Source organism: Anabrus simplex, chromosome 1, assembly GCF_040414725.1.
Source record: "Anabrus simplex isolate iqAnaSimp1 chromosome 1, ASM4041472v1, whole genome shotgun sequence".
Lineage (NCBI taxonomy): Eukaryota > Metazoa > Arthropoda > Insecta > Orthoptera > Tettigoniidae > Anabrus > Anabrus simplex.
This window is the reverse complement of record NC_090265.1, coordinates 133,603,471-133,626,150: the sequence shown is the minus strand read 5'-3', so window position 1 is coordinate 133,626,150 and position 22,680 is coordinate 133,603,471. Positions and strand designations below refer to the sequence as shown.

General features: G+C 42.2%; 1 protein-coding gene across 2 annotated transcripts in view; it reads right to left on the bottom strand.

The window, feature by feature from the left end:
• Pxd (Peroxidase) overlaps positions 1-22,680 on the bottom strand; it is a 310,908-nt gene that overhangs the window by 4,514 nt on the left and 283,714 nt on the right. For both annotated transcript variants that reach the window (XM_067139197.2, XM_067139206.2), the window contains 3 exons: positions 5,567-5,737; positions 3,987-4,185; positions 777-882 (listed from right to left, as the gene is read on the bottom strand). In XM_067139197.2, coding sequence (XP_066995298.2) covers positions 777-882; positions 3,987-4,185; positions 5,567-5,737 — 476 coding nt within the window. The remainder of the gene's footprint in view (positions 1-776; positions 883-3,986; positions 4,186-5,566; positions 5,738-22,680) is intronic.

The window sequence follows — 22,680 nt, the reverse complement described above, 5'->3', positions numbered from 1 at the left end:
GACTTACGTTTATATGGCTCTGAAAAAATGAACATTCACAGCCTTTTTCCAGTCATTCGACCGGGTGAGGAATAGAATGAATGAAGCCCCCATCTAGCGGCGAGGATAGGATTTGTGCCGGATGGCGAAGCCTATCGCACTCCTGTGGGGCAATGATTAATGCATGATAGATGAAATGAAATGATATTGGAGAGTGTTGCTGGAATGAAAGGTGACAGAGAAAACCGGAGTACTCGGAGAAAATCCTGTCCCGCCTCCGCTTTGTCCAGCACAAAGCTCACATGGAGTGACCGGAATTTGAACCACGGAACCCAGCGGTGAGAGGCCGGCGCGCTGCCGCCTGAGCCACGGAGGCTCTGATTTTTCTCGATATATGTTGTGTAATGAACGCATTCATTAATACAATTTACACTCAAAATGGTTAACTATCATTTTGTTGCCATAAAAATAACATGACAGTGGACTTACGTTTATATGGCTCTAAGTTTCATAAAAGATTAAATTGTGACATACATTGGTTTAGTTCTCAGGTACAAGCTTTTTTCCGACCCCGGCGGTATTAAGTTTGCGAGGTGTAGGGAGTCCTTTCTTTTCACACTCTTCGTGGCCGTCCCCTTTCTTTTGCCGATACCTTCATTCTTAGAAGTTTCGGGCCGCTTCGATTTTTTTTGTATTATATTGATTAGCGATGATTGCCCAGTTGTAATTCCTCTTAAAACAAAAACCACCACCAACAGTCTTCGAAAAAACCTGTAAAATAACAAGAAGATACTTACTCATGAGAAATGAGTTCAAATGCTCTTGGCTGCATTGCTTTGATGCTGTCTCCGTTATCACACATAACTCTTGAAAGGCTGGACTTCCTAATTTCATTCAGTTGATCTGAAGGAGAAATATTCAATCGTGTTACAGAGGTTATAAACAATTTGACACTTTGTTTCAACTACATTAACAATAAAAGCAATAAAATAAATTACAAGTAGCTACATGCTATGTTCAGTCTTCAGCCCTAAGGCTGGATGGATCCTCAACAGCTCCGCCATCAGCTGTCATAGATGGCCTAGGCATCACTGAAGAGGCCTACTAGGAAAATGTGGAGTGAGGTCGTTTCCCGTTGCTTTCCTCACCGAAACAGAAGTTGCTATTACATATCAGTCTGCCAAGCCCACTGAAATGCATGCACCAACCAACCCTATGAGCAACATTTCCACACCATTCATAGCAGAAACTGGCTGCAGAAGGAATGGCATTACTAGCATCACTCATACCTCAGTCACTTTCACATTGTCAAAGCCAAGGATAAGACAGGGACAGATCTATGAAAGTAACAAAATTGCTCTAGCCCATACCAGAAGACATAGTGCACTGTAAACACTAGGTCCTGCCAGCAAAGACAAAAGCTACATACTAGTGACATAAAATTATTTATGGATAATATTAAAATATAACTAGAGGACCCATACTGCGCCACAGCAGTCTCTATAAATAGGTCAAATAACTCGTCTTGATATGCCTGTCGTAATCACATTGTATTGGCAGCCCTTTTCAATGGTTTTATGAACATTTAATAAGAAGCGCGTTGTGGTATGCCGCAGATCGTAGTCAGAATTCATCCATTCTAACGTCGTCATGTCGTCTATTTGCTAAAAAATCTATCCATATATTCGCTTTCTTTATCCTGCAGTTATTGATGTAGAGTTTGGCGTTATGTCATAGAGGCAATGCAATTTTTAATCGCAGTTCTTCTATATAGAACGGTTGTCTCGTGAGCTCGTAGTTTAGTCTCGAAGGAGAGTTTCTTTTGCCAGGCAGAGAACTTTTTCAAGATACATGGCCTTCATTCTTTGTAGTGTAGCTAGGTTATCCTTCGATAGGTGTTCCCAGATAATGTTTAAGGCGTACCGGTATGTCATGTTGGGGTCTGTTTGTACGTAGACATTTTTTTCTCCTAGCAGCATGTAAATTGTTAGGAACGCTCTGCCATCTGTTGAATATATTTGGAAGCTGGGGAAGATTAGAGAATCAAAGAGTATGTAGCAGGGAATAGTATTCTTCCGTGATCAGAAAAAGTTTATACTCTCTGGCTTTACAGGTAGTAATCAAACATGGCTGCATCCAATAACATTACTAAGGATGAAAATAACATATATCAGAATATTAATGAAAGCGTTAGTCGCTTAGCAACCTGCCAAGTACAGAATGTATTGCGGGTTAGGGTAAGCCTTCGCCTGCAATTATTGGAGTGATCATGTAATGATTTGTTTTTATGATTACTCTAAATTGGCTGAACTTAGGAAAACTATCAGTGTCTCATGATTCACCGGCAGGAAATTCCGAAGAGAATGAAACAAAAATGAAATAAATCGGTCCAGTAGAACGGACGGACAGATTTGACAAAGCTGTTTTTAGTCAACTCATTTAATATATAGTGCTTCATAACTGTTCTGCCTACTCACTTACTGTAATGCATCTTCTGATGAAGTGTGAGTAGATGTTAAAAGATAACATGTATCAGAAGGCTGGGTAAGAGTAACACATGAGTCCATTCTTTCTCATAGTTATAGTTACAAAATGATGATAGAACATAAATAAAAGTACGTCTTGTGCGTGTGTGGTGCGCGCATGCATTATAAGCACACTGATACAAGTGAATTATGTTGATATTCAGCTTGCAGTACACTACAAAATCTTACATTGAAATACAGAACAAGAACAATACGATCATGTTCAAAAGTTTTAGAGCAAATTGTATGTACAGTTTACAATCTAAAAACCAATTTTCGAGATTTCTTAGAAATTATATTGAACATATATCTGTTGGTTTTACAATTATGTCTCTGTATGTGCATTTAGTTATCTGTTTATTTTCTTTCTGTAAAAAATCCATGTGGGGGGGGGGGTCGTCTAACCCTCAGTATAACACTCCCTGCCTACGCCCCTGACCTTACCCCAAAGTTGAAAATCACATGTAAATGGTTTAGGCCTATATCAGCGATTAATTTAGCCAGGACTATCATCCAAACAACAGGAGAACTTGTCACTGTATTTTTTCCTTATAATGCTAACTGCATTTGGATAATTCTAGTACCAAAGTATACGTTTTACTGCGAAAGTTAATAATAGCAATACATCATTCATTGTTGCCCGGGTGCAGCCCTCCTTAGGCCGATCCTCTGTGGAGGGTGGACGGCGTCTGCCGTATGAGGTGGTGGATTTCTCGCTCGTGTGTGTTGCTCCAGTTAGTCCCAGACTTGTTCACTCGGATTCAAGCCGAGACTTCTGGATGGCCACTGAATTCGTTGCATGTGGTGCTCTTGCAGGAATTTCTTAACGATGTTGGCATAATGCGCTTCAGTTTTATCATTCGTAGGCTTGCATGACCGGTGTCATTATCTATTGCTTCTTCCGAAGTGGAACACGTCAACATATTTCCGCTGTCTGATATTTCACCTATGTTCTACCATTTCCACCGAAAATGCCTTGTCACAATATGACTGAAACGTATGACAGCGTAATTAAATAGACACCAAGATGAGCCGGGCTGAGAGGCTTAGGCGGTAGAGACAGTCTCCAAGTGGGCGGGCTCTATCCCCGTTCAGTTCGTTGGTGTTTGAAGATCCTCAAACACGCCTCGTGTCGCTAGATTTACCAGCACGTAAAGGAACTCATGCGGGACAAAATTTTGACACCTCAGGTTCCCCAAAATTCGCAAAAATTGTTAGTGCACGAAAAACTAATAACATTATGACTAAACATTAGTGAGAGATACCACAGTGCAAGCTGGGAATAGAGGCTTAGTTCATTCATGGATGTTTATGGACTTAATGCTGAAAGGCATCAAGTCTATGATGTTCATATAACATTTCGTCTAGAAAACTTGCCGTTTTTTGGTTTTGTTCCAAAATCTGTCAATTCTTAGAAGGTTTGGAAGCCAAACACGCTTACGTTATTTTGTTAGCATGTGGGAAAAGTGCAGGAATACGTACCCAGAGTGAAGGCCTGAGGTTTCTCGCCATTCTCGAAGAAGAACCTGTCACCTACACGGGTTCGGAAGAATTGCTCGATCAGCACACAGAGGAAGGTTGGACCAGCCAGGGTGTTTTCTACGTGTTTCTCCAGTGAAGCTGCAACTACGAACTCCACATCGTCAGGATGCTCGTAGAGATGCATCAGCTTGTTGATATTCTGTGAACATTAAACATACACATCGTTAAGAAGCAGACTCCAGCACTCCTTACGAAACTTGACTGTTTTAGAGGTGACAAATTACGTTAATGGTCTATTCCATAAGATTACAATGTCGAACTTCTCTAACCAGTGTGATTCCAAATTTATACTCTAAAGCGATTTACGACTTTCAAATATTTGTCTCAGGCAACTGCAGAATGGAATTCTTTACTTTCCCTGTCCAGGACAAGTAAACTTTTTCCCAAAATTCAGCAGCCTCAAAGGTTTTGTCATTGTCTTCAAAGAGGCCTCGAATGGTGCAGGGTTCATCTGGTTTGCTGCAGATACGGGATTCTGGATGTCACCGCATTCGTACAGTGTGTTGGATCCCACAGGTAGCAGTCCACACTTCTGAAGGTTGATTTTACTTCATGGGACTCCTACTGTCAGTCGATTCCTATACTGGGGCAAGTTCTTCCTTAATTTCTAACTGCACTTTTGTAGTTTTGGCCTTCCATTTAGTTATGCGGTTCAATTCTTGGGGGCTTGAAGGGCTTGTGACCTAGATAGGACACTCCTCTTCGATCTTGGCCGGCGATATGGTGGATGATGACCGCGCAATGGACGTCGAGGGTGACGATAATGAATAGTGGATGAATATGCCAATCATATGAAATTTAGCTCGTTTATGAGAGTCGGTCATTTTGACTCAGTTGCTTAATTGCTTCCCTTAAGGCGAATAATGGTGAGTGTTTGTTTCAGCGTCCCGCTCCATGGCTAAATGGTTAGCGTGCTGGACTTTGGTCACAGGGGTCTCGGGTTCGATTCCCGGCAGGGTCGGGAATTTTAACCATAATTGGTTAATTCCGCTGGCACAGGGGCTGGGTGTATGTGTCGTCTTCATCGTTTCATCCTCATCACGACGCGGAGGTCGCCTATGGGAGTCAATTCAAAAGGCCTGCATCTGGCGAGCCGAACTTGTCCTCGGACACTCCCGGCACAAAAAGCCATAAGCCATTTAATTTTTTTGTTGTTGTTTCAGCCGGTGTCATTGTGGCGCGATCCTCCCTGCTTTGAGGTCGGTATTCAAGCTCCTCCCCTGGCGAAGCTTTATTCTTCGACTGGTACTCTCATGCCGGTCTTAAGTCAGGTGCAGATTTAGCAACATCGCCTAGCAAAGCCCATTTGAAGTCGGCCGCGAAGTGATCTGATTGGCTAACTTCAGCGGCGAGATATCGAATTATTTCTTTCAAATTATTTATCAGTATGACCAACCCTGTAACGCTGATATACCAAGTTCACGTTTTTTTTACCACCCTGTAGCCTATATACAATAAAATATTTAATACAGAAGTGCTGAGTTCCAGATTCCCCTTTAATAAATATTCACAACACTTACCTCTTCACTGATAAGGTCTGCAAAATCGCTGAAATGGTGAGCACGTGGAATGCCGCAGAAATGACGGTAGTCGTTATATGAAGCCAAGCCGTGATCTCTTGATCGCTGGATATCAAAGGAACGAAGATCCAAGCCCAGTGGTTTACCTCTGCGGAACAAGAAGTTGGTGATCTGAAACAGAAATAAAAAATGTTGAATGACATTGCAAATAAATGTTTATACTTTCGTAAAACTTTCGTGGCCTGCTTTCCAGGATACTTGTTGTTAGAGACGTGTGATTGAATTGAATTTGAATTTATTGATAATGATGATATACATGCCACTGAGGCTGAAAAGCCCCTTTATGTAGCGTCTACTTATAACACAATACAAGTTTATGAATATACTAACTACATTTTATAATATTAAAATATTAAATTAAACATTAAACTTAAAAATTAAAATACAGATACCAATTCCAATAAAATTAAAACATAAATCATATAAGAAGTAATAAAGTATATCATTCGATTTTTTAATATTTTAGGCTACAAGAATCTCAGGAATATAAAAAACAGAAACAATTTTCTTAGAAATATACATATTTCTTATTATTAGACACAAGAATACCTGATCTCAGCCCCTTGCATACTCCTCCAGGAAGATAGATGTTAAGGACTGCTTTAGTTGGGTGCAGTTCCTGTCATTTGCGAAACGGTGAAGATTAAAGACATTGAAGATACGGGATGCAGTGCAAACAAAAGATTTGTTAAATTTAGTGGTACGATGAAGGGGAATTTGAAGGGTAGATTTTGTAAATATTATCTCTGTTATGTACTGACTCCATAGATTTAAATGCATTATATAGGTAGGGTGGGGTCTTCAGTTTGAGAATTTTGTGCGTAGCAACGGCTAGAAATGCTAGAGTGTAAGAGGGGAAATAAATCCATTGAAGGTTGCCTAACTTTAAAAGGTATATCTGAATAACTATTAAAGAATATGTATTGTAGCAGTAAATTACAATATGTATTATGACAGTTTGTTAGTTCGAATTAGGCTGGTACATTTTGAAAACGAACAATACCAGTGGCATGTGATAGCGATGATTGCGATGGTCGGACGGTCTCTCCCCCATTTGGGAGGTCATCCGTGACTGGGGGAGGGGGATGTCAGTTCGTTGTTTTCATCGGTCATATAGGCCTATAGTAAATTTATATTTGATATTTCACCAAATTAGTAATACTGGTTAATGTGAGTTGCAATGGTTGCGGCGGGCGGATGTTCTCTCCCTCGGTTGGTGGCAGCTAATCACACTAACCACTACACAACAGAGGCAGACCATGTGTATGCATATTTAGATGAATATTTAGATATTTGTCTTCCGCCTCAGTGGTGTGCCACGAAATTTGAAAAGTGGTACGAGGGTTGGAACGGAGTCCACTCAGCCTCGGGAGGTCAAATGAGCAGAGGTGGGTTCGATTCCCACCTCAGCCACCCTGGAAGTTTTTTTTTTTGTGGTTTCCCACTTCTCCTCCAGGCAAATGCCGGGATGGTACCTAACTTCAGGCCACGGCCGCTTCCTTCCCTCTTCCTTGTCTATCCCTTCCGGTATTCCTATCTCCCCTCCCCCCACAAGCTCCTGTTCAGCATACCAGTTGAGGTCGCCTGGGCGAGGTACTGGTTCTCCTTCCCAGTTTTACCCCCGACCCAAAGTCTCATGCTCCAGGGCACTGTCCTAGAGACGGTAGAGATGGGATCCCTCGCTGAGTCCGAGGGAAAACCCGACACTGGAGGGTAAACGGATTAAGAAAGAAAGAAGGAAGATTTAGATATTTGTTACTTTGTAGTATTAGTAACCAACTTAAGTAGAATCTAATCCTTTTTTAACATTTGTATTGTTATTTCTCGTTTTTATTAAATATAATGTATAATGACTATTATATTTGGAGTGAGACTAAATGAATAACTATAATAAGTCTCTACTGTAGATACCATTAAACTACGTGATTCACACTGCTGCCCCAGCAGTCTAGGGGTAGTTAGTCTGCTTTTTATCCGGAGGCATCGAGTTTGATTCCTGGCCAGGTCACGGATCTTTTCCTGAATATTACAGCTGGTTCGAGGTCCACTCATCCTAGGTGAGGAAAACTGAGAGGTTAACAACGAGATAGCCCCGGTCTAGGAAACCAAATCTAATGTGTCACCTCGTAATCTGCAGGTCGTCGGGTTAAGCGGCGGTCGCTTGGTACGCCAATACCTATCACAGTTGTTGTACAATGGGATTAGATTGGATTCACTCCTGGGAGGCTCAAAATTTAAGATTTTTGAGACTCATCTGAGATTACCCTTTCTTTTACTATGCCGAGCTCCTCTCTTTAATATTTCCTGCCTGGTCTTCGCAGAGCATTATGTTCGGCATGACTTTATAATAATGTGATTGGCTTTACGTCCCACAAACTACTTTTACTGTTTTCGGACAGCAAGGTTTAGGAGGCATATTTATTTGTCTATTGAGACCCTTCTCTGTCTCTCTCTCTCTCTCTCTAGCCTCGGAAAATGCCCTTCTTCTGTTATAGCGCCGGTAATCTCACTGCTAATAAACTACGCCGTCAATCACCTAGTCATACAGCTCCATGCTTGCTTAATACAGCATGTTTCCGTAAGTTGCAAACCTAGAGACAGTTCGGAAGACGACCGACGAGTTATCACATTTTAACACACTTAAATGCCACCGATCTCATCTGCAATCGAAACCACTATATTTGGAACAGAAGGACAACGACTAACCGCCAGCACCTCTGAAGTCGGCATGTTCTCGTTAGGAGCAAAATGGATACACTGTATACCTGTATACCTTTCCCACGTACATTTTATCATCTAGTAATACATGTCCGATGTTTTTCTGGATGGAACGAGATTGATAACGAGGCTGGCAGATGACGCTCTGTTAATTGATAGTTAGATTTTGCTTGTATTCAGCTAACTGTACAGGAAATGTAGTAGTATAGAATTTCGCACAATGTGCATGGAGTAGTTAATTTTCACAGAACTTTCTTAGAGAGGAGCCGCGTCGATTACACCACAGTACGTGATATCTGTCACATGGCCGACCGCATAGTTCACACAGACACTGTATATCCGGAACGTGGAACTTCTTCATGCTGCACACTCTATGGTGAAACCCATGTACTGCAAGACGGGTAACTATATGTCGAAGCTCGTAGTTCGAGTCCATCCAGTCAGTTGACATCATTGCTTCGGTCGCATAGAAATCGCCCCATATTTCCTTCCGTTTCTCTTGCAGCTCGTGAAATAATTGTTGATAGGCCTCAGTAGATGGCAGATGCAACTGCATGCGAAGTTCTTCCATGTAGTATTCCTGCCGAGCCAGAACATACACCAGGCGGGAAGGGGTGAATTTTGAAAGATTCATAGCCTTTTTCAGATACCTTGGTTTGACACTTTCTAATAGTTTCAGGTCTTTCTTCTTCAGGTGGTCCCATATACATTCCAGAGCATACGTCAAGACGGGTGTCACTTTCAGCTTAAATAGGTCCATAGCCGTTTTGAGCGAAAGTTTACTGATATTCTTCACTTCGCTCATTGCAGCCACTGCAAACGCTACCTTCTCCTTTATATGTATGGAGAAGACATCGCCATGGGTTTGGAATGTCAGACCCAGATACTTGAAATTGTTCACTATTTGCAGGTTTGACCCTTCTAATGTAATAACTTGGTTTGCAGCTAGTCTTCCTCCCTTTCTGAAGGTCATCATGACCGTTTTCACTTTATTCATCCTTAGCCCATTCTCTTTATACCATTTCAGTAATTTGTCGAAGGCTACTTGTAACTGCTCAATCGATTCCGAAGTTAGCACCATGTCGTCCGCATACATATAGATCGCGACGTTGTTCATGCTAACTACTTGTACTACATCCAAGACAGCTATGTTGAACAGTAGGGGGCTTAGTGGGTCGCCCTGCAATATTCCGTTCGTTTGTTCTAACACGCTGGATACGGATCTGTTGTCGTCGATCTGGACCACGTTGTTCGCAAGAATACTCCTTATAAGCATTGATATGTAGTTTTGAGGTCCGATTAGGGATTCTAGCTTCTCTATTATAAGCTTTCTGCTCACCAGGTCGAAGGCCTTGCAATAGTCAATAAATATGGCATGTAATTTGCCACCTTTCAGTCTCAATGATCTCTCGATATCATTTTGTAGGCATTTTATGCCGTCGATTGTTGAACGACCCTTCCGGAAACCAAGTTGTTCCTCAGGTAATCTTCTGTCCACTAAGTCTGATAGTCTTTCCGTCAATAATCTTGTCAGTATTTTAAAGCCTGCACATTCTAAAGCAATGCCCCTATATGAGTTAGGGTCACCTATGTCTCCTTTTCCCTTGTATAACACCTTTAGTAATGAGCTTCTCCACTTGTCTGGCACGTTGCACTCTAGTAGGCAGTTATTAAGCAAGTGTGTCCAGTCTTCTGTCAGTACATCTGTGCTCTCTGTTATGTGTTCGTTGAAAATCTGGTCAGGGCCGCATGCTTTTTTCTTCTTCAGCTTTTTTAATGCTGTTTCGACTTCCTTTGCAGTAAACAGTTCTACGTTTACGCTGCTCTTGTGATCTTCAACTGGTGCCGGTCGTGTTTCTTCCTTCTGTAGCACATCTTTGAAATGCGCTTCCCAGATCTCCATGGGTATATCCCTGGGGAATTGAGGTTGTTTTGCTTTCAGGGCTTTATATGGATGTGCCTTGGCTTCTTCTATTAGCTTCTTTTCTTCATCCAGCAGAAAATCTTTCCTTGTAGCTCTCAATATGGTTTTGTATTCTCTATTTTTCTTTGCATATTCCTGTAGATCAGACTGAGACTGGGATTTTCTGAATATGTGCAGCGCTTGGAGCGCTTCCTTACGGGCTTTGTAGCATAGCTTATTAAACCATGGCTTTGCACGTCTGGGGTTAACTAATGGTCGTTCGGCGTTTTGAATAAAATGTCCTACATGTGACTCAGTATTTGAAGGCATATCCATGTTTGAAGAAGCTTGTTGTCCGTTTCATTGACACACAAGTTATACTTTCCTAGATGTTCATACAGTTAATGGCGTGTTCTTCATTTTATCCGCTAATATTCTCTCCAGGTTTTTGCGATACATAATTATGGAAGAGAAAATACTAATTAATAATAAATAACGTTAATGTTTTTACGTCCCGCTAACTACTTTCGATGGTTTTCGAAGGCGCCGAGGTGCCGGAATTTTGTTCGACAGGTGTTCTCTTACGTGCCAGTAAATCTACCGACATGAGGCTGACGTATTTGAGCACCTTCAAATACCACCGGACAGGGAAAATACTGTGCCAGGAATATATTTCCCGCAGTTGATATGCGACCTCGTACAGGCTAAAAGCGTCAACACGTTCTGTTAGTTATACCCACAACTCTTAGAAAATATTTTAGTAAATACAGTACAAGTACATGAAGCATTCGAATTGTATTATTTATTGAAAAAGATCACTCAAATTTACCCTTAAAATCTAAATATTGATTTACACATGAAAATTGCACAACATTTTGAAATAATTTCAGTGCTTTGCCGACAACAAAATTACTAATCATAGACTATATGAACTAAGCACTAGCGGTATATATTTTCGGTCACGAAACCGAAATATGTGCCTCAAGATGGTATAGTATTTGATCAATTCTTCTTCTTGGCATTTTCTCGCTAGAGGTTGCAGCTTCTGCTCTCTATAACAAGTTGTTTTTACGTCGCACAAACACAAATAGGTCTTATGGCGACGATGGGATAGGAAAGGGCTAGGAGTGGAAAGGAAGCAGCCGTGGCCTTAATTAAGGTACAGCCTCAGCATTTGCCTGTTGTAAAAATGGGAAACCACTGAAAACTATCTTCAGGGCTGCCGACAGTGGGGTTCGAACCCACTATCTCCCGAATACTGGATAATGTCCGCACTTAAGTGACTGCAGCTATCGAGTTCGGTGCCTCTGCTCTTCGTATGATCTCAACTTTGTAGCTTTTATACGCTGTTGATTGTGTCTGTCCATCCTTGTGTTGGTCTTCCTCCGGGTCTTTTCCCAACTCTATTGCCGCCTTAGAAGTGGGCTGTGATCTCCTCTCGCACCCAAACAATTGGAGTCTTTTCGGCAATGGGAGTTTCTATCATAATTTACTTGATCTTCTCGTTTCACAGTTTACCCAGTCAGGTTACTCAGCATGTTCATCCCCACTGTGCAGTTTTGTAGTTACGGTCTTAGTAGCGTTACTGGTGTTACAACAGCGCAATATTTTGCAGTCATGTGACCTATCTGTGTCGGAGCGACGTAAAGCAAAATGCACAGCGCGACATAACTTGGACGTGAATTCCACAGATATTTCTTTAAAATCACATAGCACTCCTTTGAGATCTCTGTATTTTTGTCGAAGCAGCTTTTTGCTTTTCTCGTCCGTCTTCGTTTAGGGACTCACCACCCTGAATTTTGGTTCCTATGTACTTGAGTGATTGAACCTTGTTTTGATTTTCACCTAAGGTACTCTGCCTTTTTGGTGTCTAGATGGAGTCATATTCGTCTAACAACTCTTTGATAAATGAGACTTCTTTTTTTTTACAATTGGGTTTACGTCTTACCGACACAGATAGGTCTTATTGCGACGATGGGAGAGGAAAGGCCTAGGAGTGGGAAGAAAGCGGCCTTAATTAAGGTACATTTGCCTGGTGTGAAAAGTGAAAACCACGGAAGCCATTTTCAGGCCTGCCGATAGTGGTGTTCGAACCCACTACCTACCGGATGCAAGTTCACAGCTACGCACCCCTAACCGCACGGCCAACTCGCCCGGTGATAAATGAAACACAAAAGTAGCTAATTTTTTAAAGATGTATATAATATGCCTTCTTGAGTTTGTACATATATGGTTAAAATTCGCCGAAAATAAGCTCAATATGGAAATATATTTATAGCCACGACTTCTCTCACTAACGTTCTCGTTGTTGCTTCAGATTTGATGTTTAGAGGCGTTTATGTAAAATAAAATAAAAAGGATATATTTCAGCCTATGTATGAATTGGAGAGAAATTGTTGACATGTTAGTACGGCGTTTGTACTTGTGTATGTTAAGGAAAAGTACTTCAATGTGAGGGGTGTTATACCTGTGTGACATTATCGCTGGCTCTTCACCAAGGCTGGCGTGGTTCGAATCCCAGCCAATGCACGTGGGATTTTTGAAATGAAAGAAACAAGTAAGAAAACGTTTTGGAACTTCCGGCGGCGAACGGAATATTTTCATATCCATTTCTTTGCACTGTTGTACCGATTTCAATATCAAGATTCAATAGTGTATGTTGTTTTATACAAGATAATAAAACTGCAAGTATGCATTTATATGCACGTATCTCAAGAATATGCGCGTATTCCGCACTTATGCATTTATATTTTATATGTACTATAAATCTTAGCCCTTCAATTTAAAATGGTATAAATCGACTTAACTTCTTATGGTCATTTTGTATCTTGAAACAAACAAAACATGGAAATATGCCAAAATCTGCCTTCTACTCATGATGTACCTAAAATAGCTTCACATCCCGGTACGTGAAATATCCGTGCTTTTGCTAGAGCAAGGTTTCTAATGGATGGGCTCGTATAGTTTTGGAAGCGTTTCCTCGTGCTATGTGAGTTCCCATGAGATTCATTTATACCTCGGAACTTCCTTGTGGCCTACGTTGGCAGTTTAAAACGGACGTCCCTTGTTGTCGTGTTTGGCGGTGCTTGGAACCAAAACAGGATATGAGAGAGTAACGACTGCTGTTTCTGGGAGGAAGTAAGTGAGCAGCGGATAAAAGGTTGCTAATGACCTGACATCATGTGACATTATAACTAGCCGAGTGTGCTCGGTTCACCTGGGAGAACGTCAGTTGGAGTCATAAGTACGAAATCGAAAAAGTAGGAGGTTCACTCTGGATTATTTTATATTGATCTTAGAAATGATCACGGGCTCCGCATTCAAGCGGTAGGAGTCTGCCTCTTACCCGAAGACCTCGGGTTCTATTACCGGCCGGGTCAGGGATTTAAATCTAGATCTGTGGCCTGCTCGAGGTCCACTCAACCTGTATGAGTCTGAGGAGCTAACTGGCGGTGAGACAGTGGCCTCGGTCTAGAAAGCTAAGAATAACGGCCGAGAGGATTCGTCGCGCTCACCTCGTAATCTGCAAACTTTCGCGTTGAGCAGCATCACGTGGTAGGTGGTACCATTGGGGTTTATTGGAAATGATCAGTAGCTCCCAGAATTGTGTTCATTTAGACAAATAATGTAAGAAGTAGAAGACCTTGAATTTGACCTAACGATAATATGGAAAATGGTCTTTCACAAAGTATGCGTTTTTATAAAGTTATATTTACTTAGGTCCACCTCTATGATGAGTGGTTAGTGTGATCAGTAGAGCCCTGAAGTTTGGCAAAATGCCTTTCTTATCTGCATGTTTATATCGAAGTGTCAAATAAAAACAAACAAAAACAAACGGTAGGGCCAGTTATTATTTTGCCTTTTTGCGTATTTTCGCTTCCGTTGCCTATTCGACAGTTTAATGCTTTTTTTTAGTTGATGTGTATATTTTATGATGCTATTTATTAATCAAATGGAAGAAAATAAAATATGATTCCAATGTACTGTGTTAATTATAAAAAAGATTATTTAATTTTAACTTTCTTTCTTAATCTGTTTACTCTCCAGGGTTGGTTTTTCCCTCGGACTCACCGAGGGATCCCACCTCTACCCCCTCAAGGGCAGTGTCCTGGAGCGTGAGACATTGGGTCGGGGGATACAACTGGGGAGAATGACCAGTACCTCACCCAGGCGGTCTCACCTCCTATGCTGAACAGGGGCCTTGGTGGGGGGATGGAAAGTTTGGAAGGGATAGACAAGGAAGAGGGAAGGAAGCGATCGTGGCCTTAAGTTAGGTACCATCCCGGCATTTGCCTGGAGGAGAAGTGCGGAAACCATGAAAAACCACTTCCAGTATGGCTGAGGTGGGAATTGAACCCATCCCTACTCGGTTCACCTTCCGAGGCTGAGTGAACCCCGTTCCAGCTCTCGTACCACTTTTCTTTAAATTTCGTGGCAGAGCTGGGAATCGAACCCGGGTCTCCGGGGGTGGCAGCTAATCACACTAACCACTACACCACAGAGGCAGACTCATTTAACTTATTAGATAAAAATAACACTTACACACACCATATTTTAATATTACACAAATCTCTACTGAAAACTCACTCCACAAGCCAAATGGTCGAGAGAGTTGCCAGGTCCCGTCCCTGCGACGTAAGATTAAGTGGTGGTGGTGATTATTGTTTTAAGAGGAAAAGCAACTTGGTAACCATCTTCTATTAACACTAATCAGAAGGAAAATGGAAGAAGTTTGACACTTCGGCGTGAAAATGAAAACTCCCTAATCCTCGAAGACCTAATACCGTCGGGGTAGGAAAAGAGCAAGAGTTAACCAAGAGAATTCGGGTATGAAAGGTAAGAGCGAGGAATCTGACACAAGTAAGTGGAAGCAACGCCAGACTCAGCTAGGGGAACCGCGATCGCTAACCCATACTCCCAAGCTGAGAGCCCCAGGTCCCCCTTTTAGTCACCTCTTACGACAGGCAGGGGATACCCTTGACTTTATTCTACCACCACCACTCACAGGGGGACGTAAAATTACATAGTAGAATGGGAGGCAGATGAGATGCGCATTACGTAACTTACATTAGACCATCTTTATTGTTCTAGTGCCCATTTTTGTCAAAAATGCCTATTGAAATTATTTTACTGTCTATTTCCTAAATGTTAAGTGCTTACTTGCCGGCGCATTTTAGCAAACATAAATGCCTGAACTTCCGGGCTCTAGTAATTAGCTACCGCCCCTGGAGGCCTGGGTTCGATTCCCGGCTCTGCCACAAAATTGGAAAAGTGATAGAAGGACTGGAACGGGGGCCAATCAGCGTCGGGAAGTCAACTGAGTTGAGGAGGCTCGATTCCCACCTCAGCCATCATCGAAGTAGTTTTCTGAGGTTTCCCACTTCTCCTCCATGCAAATGCCGGCATGGTACCTAGCTTAAGGCCATGGCCGCTTTCTTACCTATCCCTTCCAATCTTCCCATCCCACCACAAAACCTGGTCCTCCAACCCAGTTGTATCCCCGACCAAATGTCTCACGCTCCAGGATACTGCCCTTGATGGGGTAGAGGTCCGGGGGTGGGGGGTGGGGGGGTGGAGAGAAACCAAACACGGACGGTATACTGACTAAATAATATACATATTTACTTAGTTTTACGACCTCTGGCCTGTAGCTGAGTTCAGCGTTCCAAAGGACGAAAAAACTGTGTAAGTTTTCCGTTTCGATTTCTTGTGACGGAGGGTTTTATTTGAAACTACCTGTTATTGACATTAACTTTACATGTATAGTAGCTCGAAAGTGAATAAGCGCATGCTAATCTATATTTCTCACATTTAATATTTTGTCAGACTTGGCCAAATTGTATTATCAAAATTCACCGCCCATGTAGATACAAACCCAGTGGGTATTCACAACAAACATTATTTCTATAGGTTCCATTGTGTCTGAGAAAAAGTGTACCTGCGTGTGGTTTCTTTTTTTTTTTTTTTTTTTTTTTACAAGTTGCTTTACGTCGCACCGACACAGATAGGTCTTATGGCGACGATGGGACAGGAAAGGCTAGAAGCGGAAATGGAGTGGCCGTTACCTTAATTAAGGTACAGTCCCAGCATTTGCCTGGTGTGAAAATGGTAAACCACTGAAAACCATCTTCAGGGCTGCCGACAGTGGGGATCGAGCCCATTATTTACCGAATACTGGATATTGGCCACAGTTAAGCGACTGCAGCTATCGAGCTCGGTTGCGGGGAATTGATGCAATGACATGTGCTCATATTATTTTATTTTATATTTTTAGTGATGTCCGCCTCTGTGGTGTAGTGGTTAGCGTGATTAGCTGCCACCCCCGGAGTTCCGGGTTCGATTCCCGGCTCTGCCACGAATTTTGAAAAGTGGTATGAGGGCTGGAACGGGGTCCACTCAGCCTCGGGAGGTCAACTGAGTAGAGGTGGGTTCGATTCCCACCTCAGCCATCCTGGAAGTGGTTTTCCGTGGTTTCCAACTTCTCCTCCAGGCGAATGCCGGGATGGTACCTAACATAAGGCCACGGCCGCTTCCTTCCCTCTTCCTTGCCTATCCCTTCCAATCTTCCCATCCCTCCACAAGGCCCCTGTTCAGCATAGCAGGTGAGGCCGCCTGGGCGAGGTACTGGTCATTCTCCCCAGTTGTATCCCCGACCAAGAATCTGAAGCTCCAGGACACTGCCCTTGAGGCGGTAGAGGTGGGATCCCTCGCTGTGTCCGAGGGAAAAGCCGACCCTGGAGGGTAAACAGATGATGGTGATGATGATGATGATTTTTAGTGATTGTACAGCTCTTTAAACTGACTGACTCATTCTGTTTCTATAGGCTACATGTTTCCGTTTCCTTATTGACAACGAGCAGATCGATACGGAAGTGACGTCAGAATATCATACTGGAAAGTTACGTGGTTGATTAAATATTCTTTGATAAGAAATTTAGCTAACTTCCTGAGGCCACATCATAATTATGTTATTGAATTATTTTGTATTCCTCTTTAGGACCTTCGGAATAGAAAAGATGGTGAAAAGAGCAATCTACTCTCTTGAGGTAAAGAGCAAAGTGCTGCCTTGCTGAACGGCAGTTCCTTACAGGTTAGGGAGTAAACATGAAAGAACACCGCAGGCCTCCCGAGTACGGCTACGTTACATCCGCGTTCTGAAAAATAAATGGTGTAATAACCACTACCCTACAGGACTGGAGACATTAAAGAAGTAGCAACGCTAGGAAGTAGAATTCAATTTGGAAAACGCAACGTCCATAGCGTATATCAAGTTGATGCAGCAACGCAGTTGTAAGAGAACTTAAGAAATCAAAGACAAAGACACCTCCGTACAGGCCATGAAGGCCTGGAGGAGTGGAAGGTAAAGGCTTCCACCATTGTTAACCGCGGCACGTGATGGGGTAGAGTGGTTAGCTCTACGCCCGGCCGCCTTTGCCCCCAGGAATTAACCTGGTACTCACTTTTGGTGTAGGCTGAGTGAACCCCAGGGCCATATGCACCTCCAGAAGTGGAAATCTCGTTTCTTAAATTTTACGGGGATTAGAACCCACGTCCTTCCGGGCGAACCGAGCACGCCTTTACCGCCTCGGCCAGGCAGCCCCTCCGAACTTGAGAAGTACAGTATGAAATACATTTTGTGGTACTGTAAGAAATAGCGTTGCGATGGTTCTGGTGCGTAGACATTGGGAACTTAATTGTATTTTGGGTAGAGGGAGGATCAGGGAATAGGTTTCTGTGTGAATAAGACCCTTACATCACACCAGTATTCCCCCTATGAGTGGGGGCGGTAGAACAATACCCACGATATCATCTGCCTGTCGTTAGAGGCGACTAAAAAGGGGGATCAGGGGCTTTGAAATTGGGAGCGTGCGTTGGCGACCACGGTCCCCTTAGCTGAGTCTGGTACTGATTCTCTTGTGTCAGTCTCCTCATTGTCATCCTTCCTATCGGATGTTCCTACGTCAACTCTCGTTCTTTTTCGATCCCAACGGTATTAGGTTTCCGAGGCCTAGGGAGTCTTTCATTTTCACGCTCGTCGTGGCCCTTGTCTCCGATCCTTGATGTTTCGAAGTGTCGGACCTCTTCCATCTTTCTTTCTGATCGATGTTAATAGAGGATAGTTGCTCAGTTGTACTTCCTCTTAAAACAATACTCACCACCACTTTGCTTGCTTCTTAATGTGTGTGTGTTTTTTTTTTTTTTTTTACCTGGGTGCTCAGTGTGTCTGACTTGGTTTTGGCACGTCCTTGCCAGCCCATGATGAAGTCCCCAATACTATCTGAATACTGTACAGCGAGATACACACCCATTCCCCTGCACATCCATCATATGACGGTAAATGCGGGTTCCGCCAACATCATCTGCCCCTATAAACTAAATAATCGACGCTGGGTAATTCTGGACGAATTCATGGCAAAACCGTACGTAGTCACTATGTTTCCAAACGTTCGAACAGCACACTAACACTTTCTGATAAGGTATTCAAAGTCTGATGGTGACATTCTGGTAAAAAGAAAAAAAAAAAAAAAAATAGAATTTGATTTACGTCGCACCGACGCAGATAGATCTTACGGCGACAATAGGATAGAAAAGGGTTAGAAGTGGGAAGGAAGCGCCCGTGGCCCTAATTAAGGTGCACTACCGGCATTTGCCTGGTGTGAAAATGGAAAACCACGTAAAACCTGGTAAAATTTGTATAATGCCCACTAACTATTTGAAACTTCATGTCAACCAGAAAAATGAACCACCATGTATAGTTCTACGTGTATATAAGTGATTTTGCCACCATCGCCGCCGTTTCCGTCTCCTTTTGCTTCCATAATGCAGATAAATATAGACAGCTACCTCCATATTTGAAATTGAAAGCTGCACTATCTCAAGTGGCGGAACGCTGGTACATTACATGTTACGCGCTGCGGCGCGGGCTGGAAAATTTTTCTCAATCAATCAATACTGATCTGCATTTAGGGCAGTCGCCCAGGTGGCAGATTCCCTATCTGTTGCTTTCCTAGCCTTTTCCTAAATGATTTCAAAGAAATTGGAAATTTATTGAACATCACCCTTGGTAAGTTATTCCAATCCCTAACTCCCCTTCCTATAAATGAATATTTGCCCCAGTTTGTCCTCTTGAATTCCAACTTTATCTTCATATCGTGATCTTTCCTACTTTAATAAACGCCACTCAAACCTATTCGTCTACTAATGTCATTCCACGCCATCTCTCCGCTGACAGCTCGGAACATACTACTTAGTCGAGCAGCTCTTCTTCTTTCTCTCAATTCTTCCCAGCCCAAACATTGCAACATTTTTGTAACGCTACTCTTTTGTCGGAAATCACCCAGAACAAATCGAGCTGCTTTTCTTTGGATTTTTTCCAGTTCTTGAATCAGGTAATCCTGGTGAGGGTCCCATACACTGGAACCATACTCTAGTTGGGGTCTTACCAGAAACTTATATGCACTCTCCTTTACATCCTTACTACAACCCCTAAACACCCTCATAACCATGTGTAGAGATCGGTACCCTTTATTTACAATCCCATTTATGTGATTACCCCAGTGAAGATCTTTCCTTATATTAACACCTAGATACTTACAATGATCCCCAAAAGGAACTTTCACCCCATCAACGCAGTAATTAAAACTGAGAGGACTTTTCCTATTTGTGAAACTCACAACCTGACTTTTAGCCCCGTTTATCAACATACCATTGCCTGCTGTCCATCTCACAACATTTTCTAGGTCACGTTGCAGTTGCTCACAATCTTGTAACTTATTTATCACTCTGTAGAGAATAACATCATCCGCAAAAAGCCTTACCTCCGATTCCACTCCTTTACTCATATCATTTATGTATATAAGAAAACATAAAGGTCCGATAACACTGCCCTGAGGAACTCCCCTCTCAACTATTACAGGGTCAGACAAAGCTTCACCTACTCTAACTCTCTGAGATCTATTTTCTAGAAATATAGCAACCCATTCAGTCACTCTTTTGTCTAGTCCAATTGCACTCATTTTTGCCAGTAGTCTCCCATGATCCACCCTATCAAATGCTTTAGACATGTCAATCGCGATACAGTCCATTTGACCTCCAGAATCCAAGATATCTGCTATATCTTGCTGGAATCCTACAAGTTGAGCTTCAGTGGAATAACCTTTCCTAAAACCGAATTGCCTTCTATCGAACCAGTTACTAATTTCACAAACATGTCTAATATAATCAGAAAGAATGCCTTCCCAAAGCTTACATACAATGCATGTCAAACTTACTGGCCTGTAATTTTCAGCTTTATGTCTATCACCCTTTCCTTTATACACAGGGGCTACTATAGCAACTCTCCATTCATCTGGTATAGCTCCTTCGACCAAACAATAATCAAATAAGTACTTCAGATATGGTACTACATTCCAACCCATTGTCTTTAGTATATCCCCAGAAATCTGATCAATTCCAGCCGCTTTTCTAGTTTTCAACTTTTGTATCTTATTGTAAATGTCATTGTTATCATATGCAAATTGTATTACTTCTTTGGCCTTAGTCTCTTCCTCTATCTCGACATTATCCTTGTAACCAACAATCTTTACATACTGCTGACTGAATACTTCTGCCTTTTGAAGATCCTCACATACACACTCCCCTTGTTCATTAATTATTCCTGGAATGTCCTTCTTGGAACCTGTTTCTGCCTTAAAATACCTATACATACCCTTCCATTTTTCACTAAAATTTGTATGACTGCCAATTATGCTTGCCATCATGTTATCCTTAGCCGCCTTCTTTGCTAGATTCAATTTTCTAGTAAGTTCTTCAATTTCTCCTTACTTCCACAGCCATTTATAACTCTATTTCTTTCCAGTCTGCACCTCCTTCTTAGTCTCTTTATTTCTCTATTATAATAAGGTGGGTCTTTACCATTCCTTACCACCCTTAAAGGTACAAACCTGTTTTCGCATTCCTCAACAATTTCTTTAAACCCATCCCAGAGTCTGTTTACATTTTTATTTACCGTTTTCCACCGATCATAGTTACTTTTTAGAAACTGCCTCATACCTGCTTTATCAGCCATATGGTACTGCCTAACAGTCCTACTTTTAAGACCTTCCTTTCTATCACATTTATTTTTAACTACCACAAAAACAGCTTCATGATCACTAATACCATCTATTACTTCAGTTTCCCTATAGAGCTCATCTGGTTTTATCAGCACCACATCCAAAATATTTTTCCCTCTGGTTGGTTCCATCACTTTCTGAATCAGCTGTCCTTCCCATATTAGCTTATTTGCCATTTGTTGGTCATGCTTCCTGTCGTTCGCATTTCCTTCCCAATTGACATCTGGCAAATTCAGATCTCCCGCTACAATCACATTTCTTTCCATGTCGTTTCCCACATAGCTGACTATCCTATCAAATAATTCCGAATCCGCATCAGTGCTACCCTTTCCCGATCTGTACACTCCAAATATATCAAGTTGCCTATTATCTTTAGAAATGAGCCTTACACCTAGAATTTCATGTGTCTCATCTTTAACTTTTTCGTAGCTTACAAATTCTTCTTTCACCAGAATGAAAACTCCCCCTCCCACCTTTCCTATCCTATCTCTACGATACACACTCCAGTGCCGTGAGAAAATTTCTGCATCCATTATATCATTTCTCAGCCATGATTCAACTCCTATTACAATATCTGGTAAATATATATCTATTAAATTACTTAATTCTATTCCTTTCTTTACAATACTTCTACAGGTCAACACTAACAATTTTATGTCATCCCTACTTGATTTCCAGTTCCCTGTTCCCTTATCACCGCTCCCTAGGCCATCCCGTTTCCCTGAATGTACCTCCCTATTACCCTTCCAAACAAATTTCCTAACTTATATGTACCACTGCGGTTTAAATGAAGGCCATCCGAGCGCAGATCCCTATCTCCTACCCACCCATTAGGATCTAGAAATTTCACTCCCAGTTTCCCACATACCCACTCCATAGTCTCATTTAAATCCCCAATCACCCTCCAGTCAGTATCCCTCCTACACAGTATTCCACTAATAACAATCTCCGCTTTCTTAAACTTCACCCGTGCTGCATTTACCAGATCCCACACATCTCCAGCTATGTTGGTACTTATATCAGTTTGCCTTACGTTGTTGGTACCAACGTGAAACACTACCACCTTCTCCTTCCCCTCCTCCCTCTCTTCTACTTTCCTCAACATCTGCCTCAACCTAATTCCTGGATAACATTCTACCCTGGTTCCCTTTCCTCCACACACTTTCCCCACGTGTCTAACGATGGAATCCCCCATGACCAGAGCCTCAACCCTACCCACCTCATTTGATCCCCTCCCATCCTGGTCAGCCCTATCTTTCCTGATAGCTGCAGAAGCTACTTCCTCCTCCCTTTTCTCCTTCCCATGACCCTGTTCCACC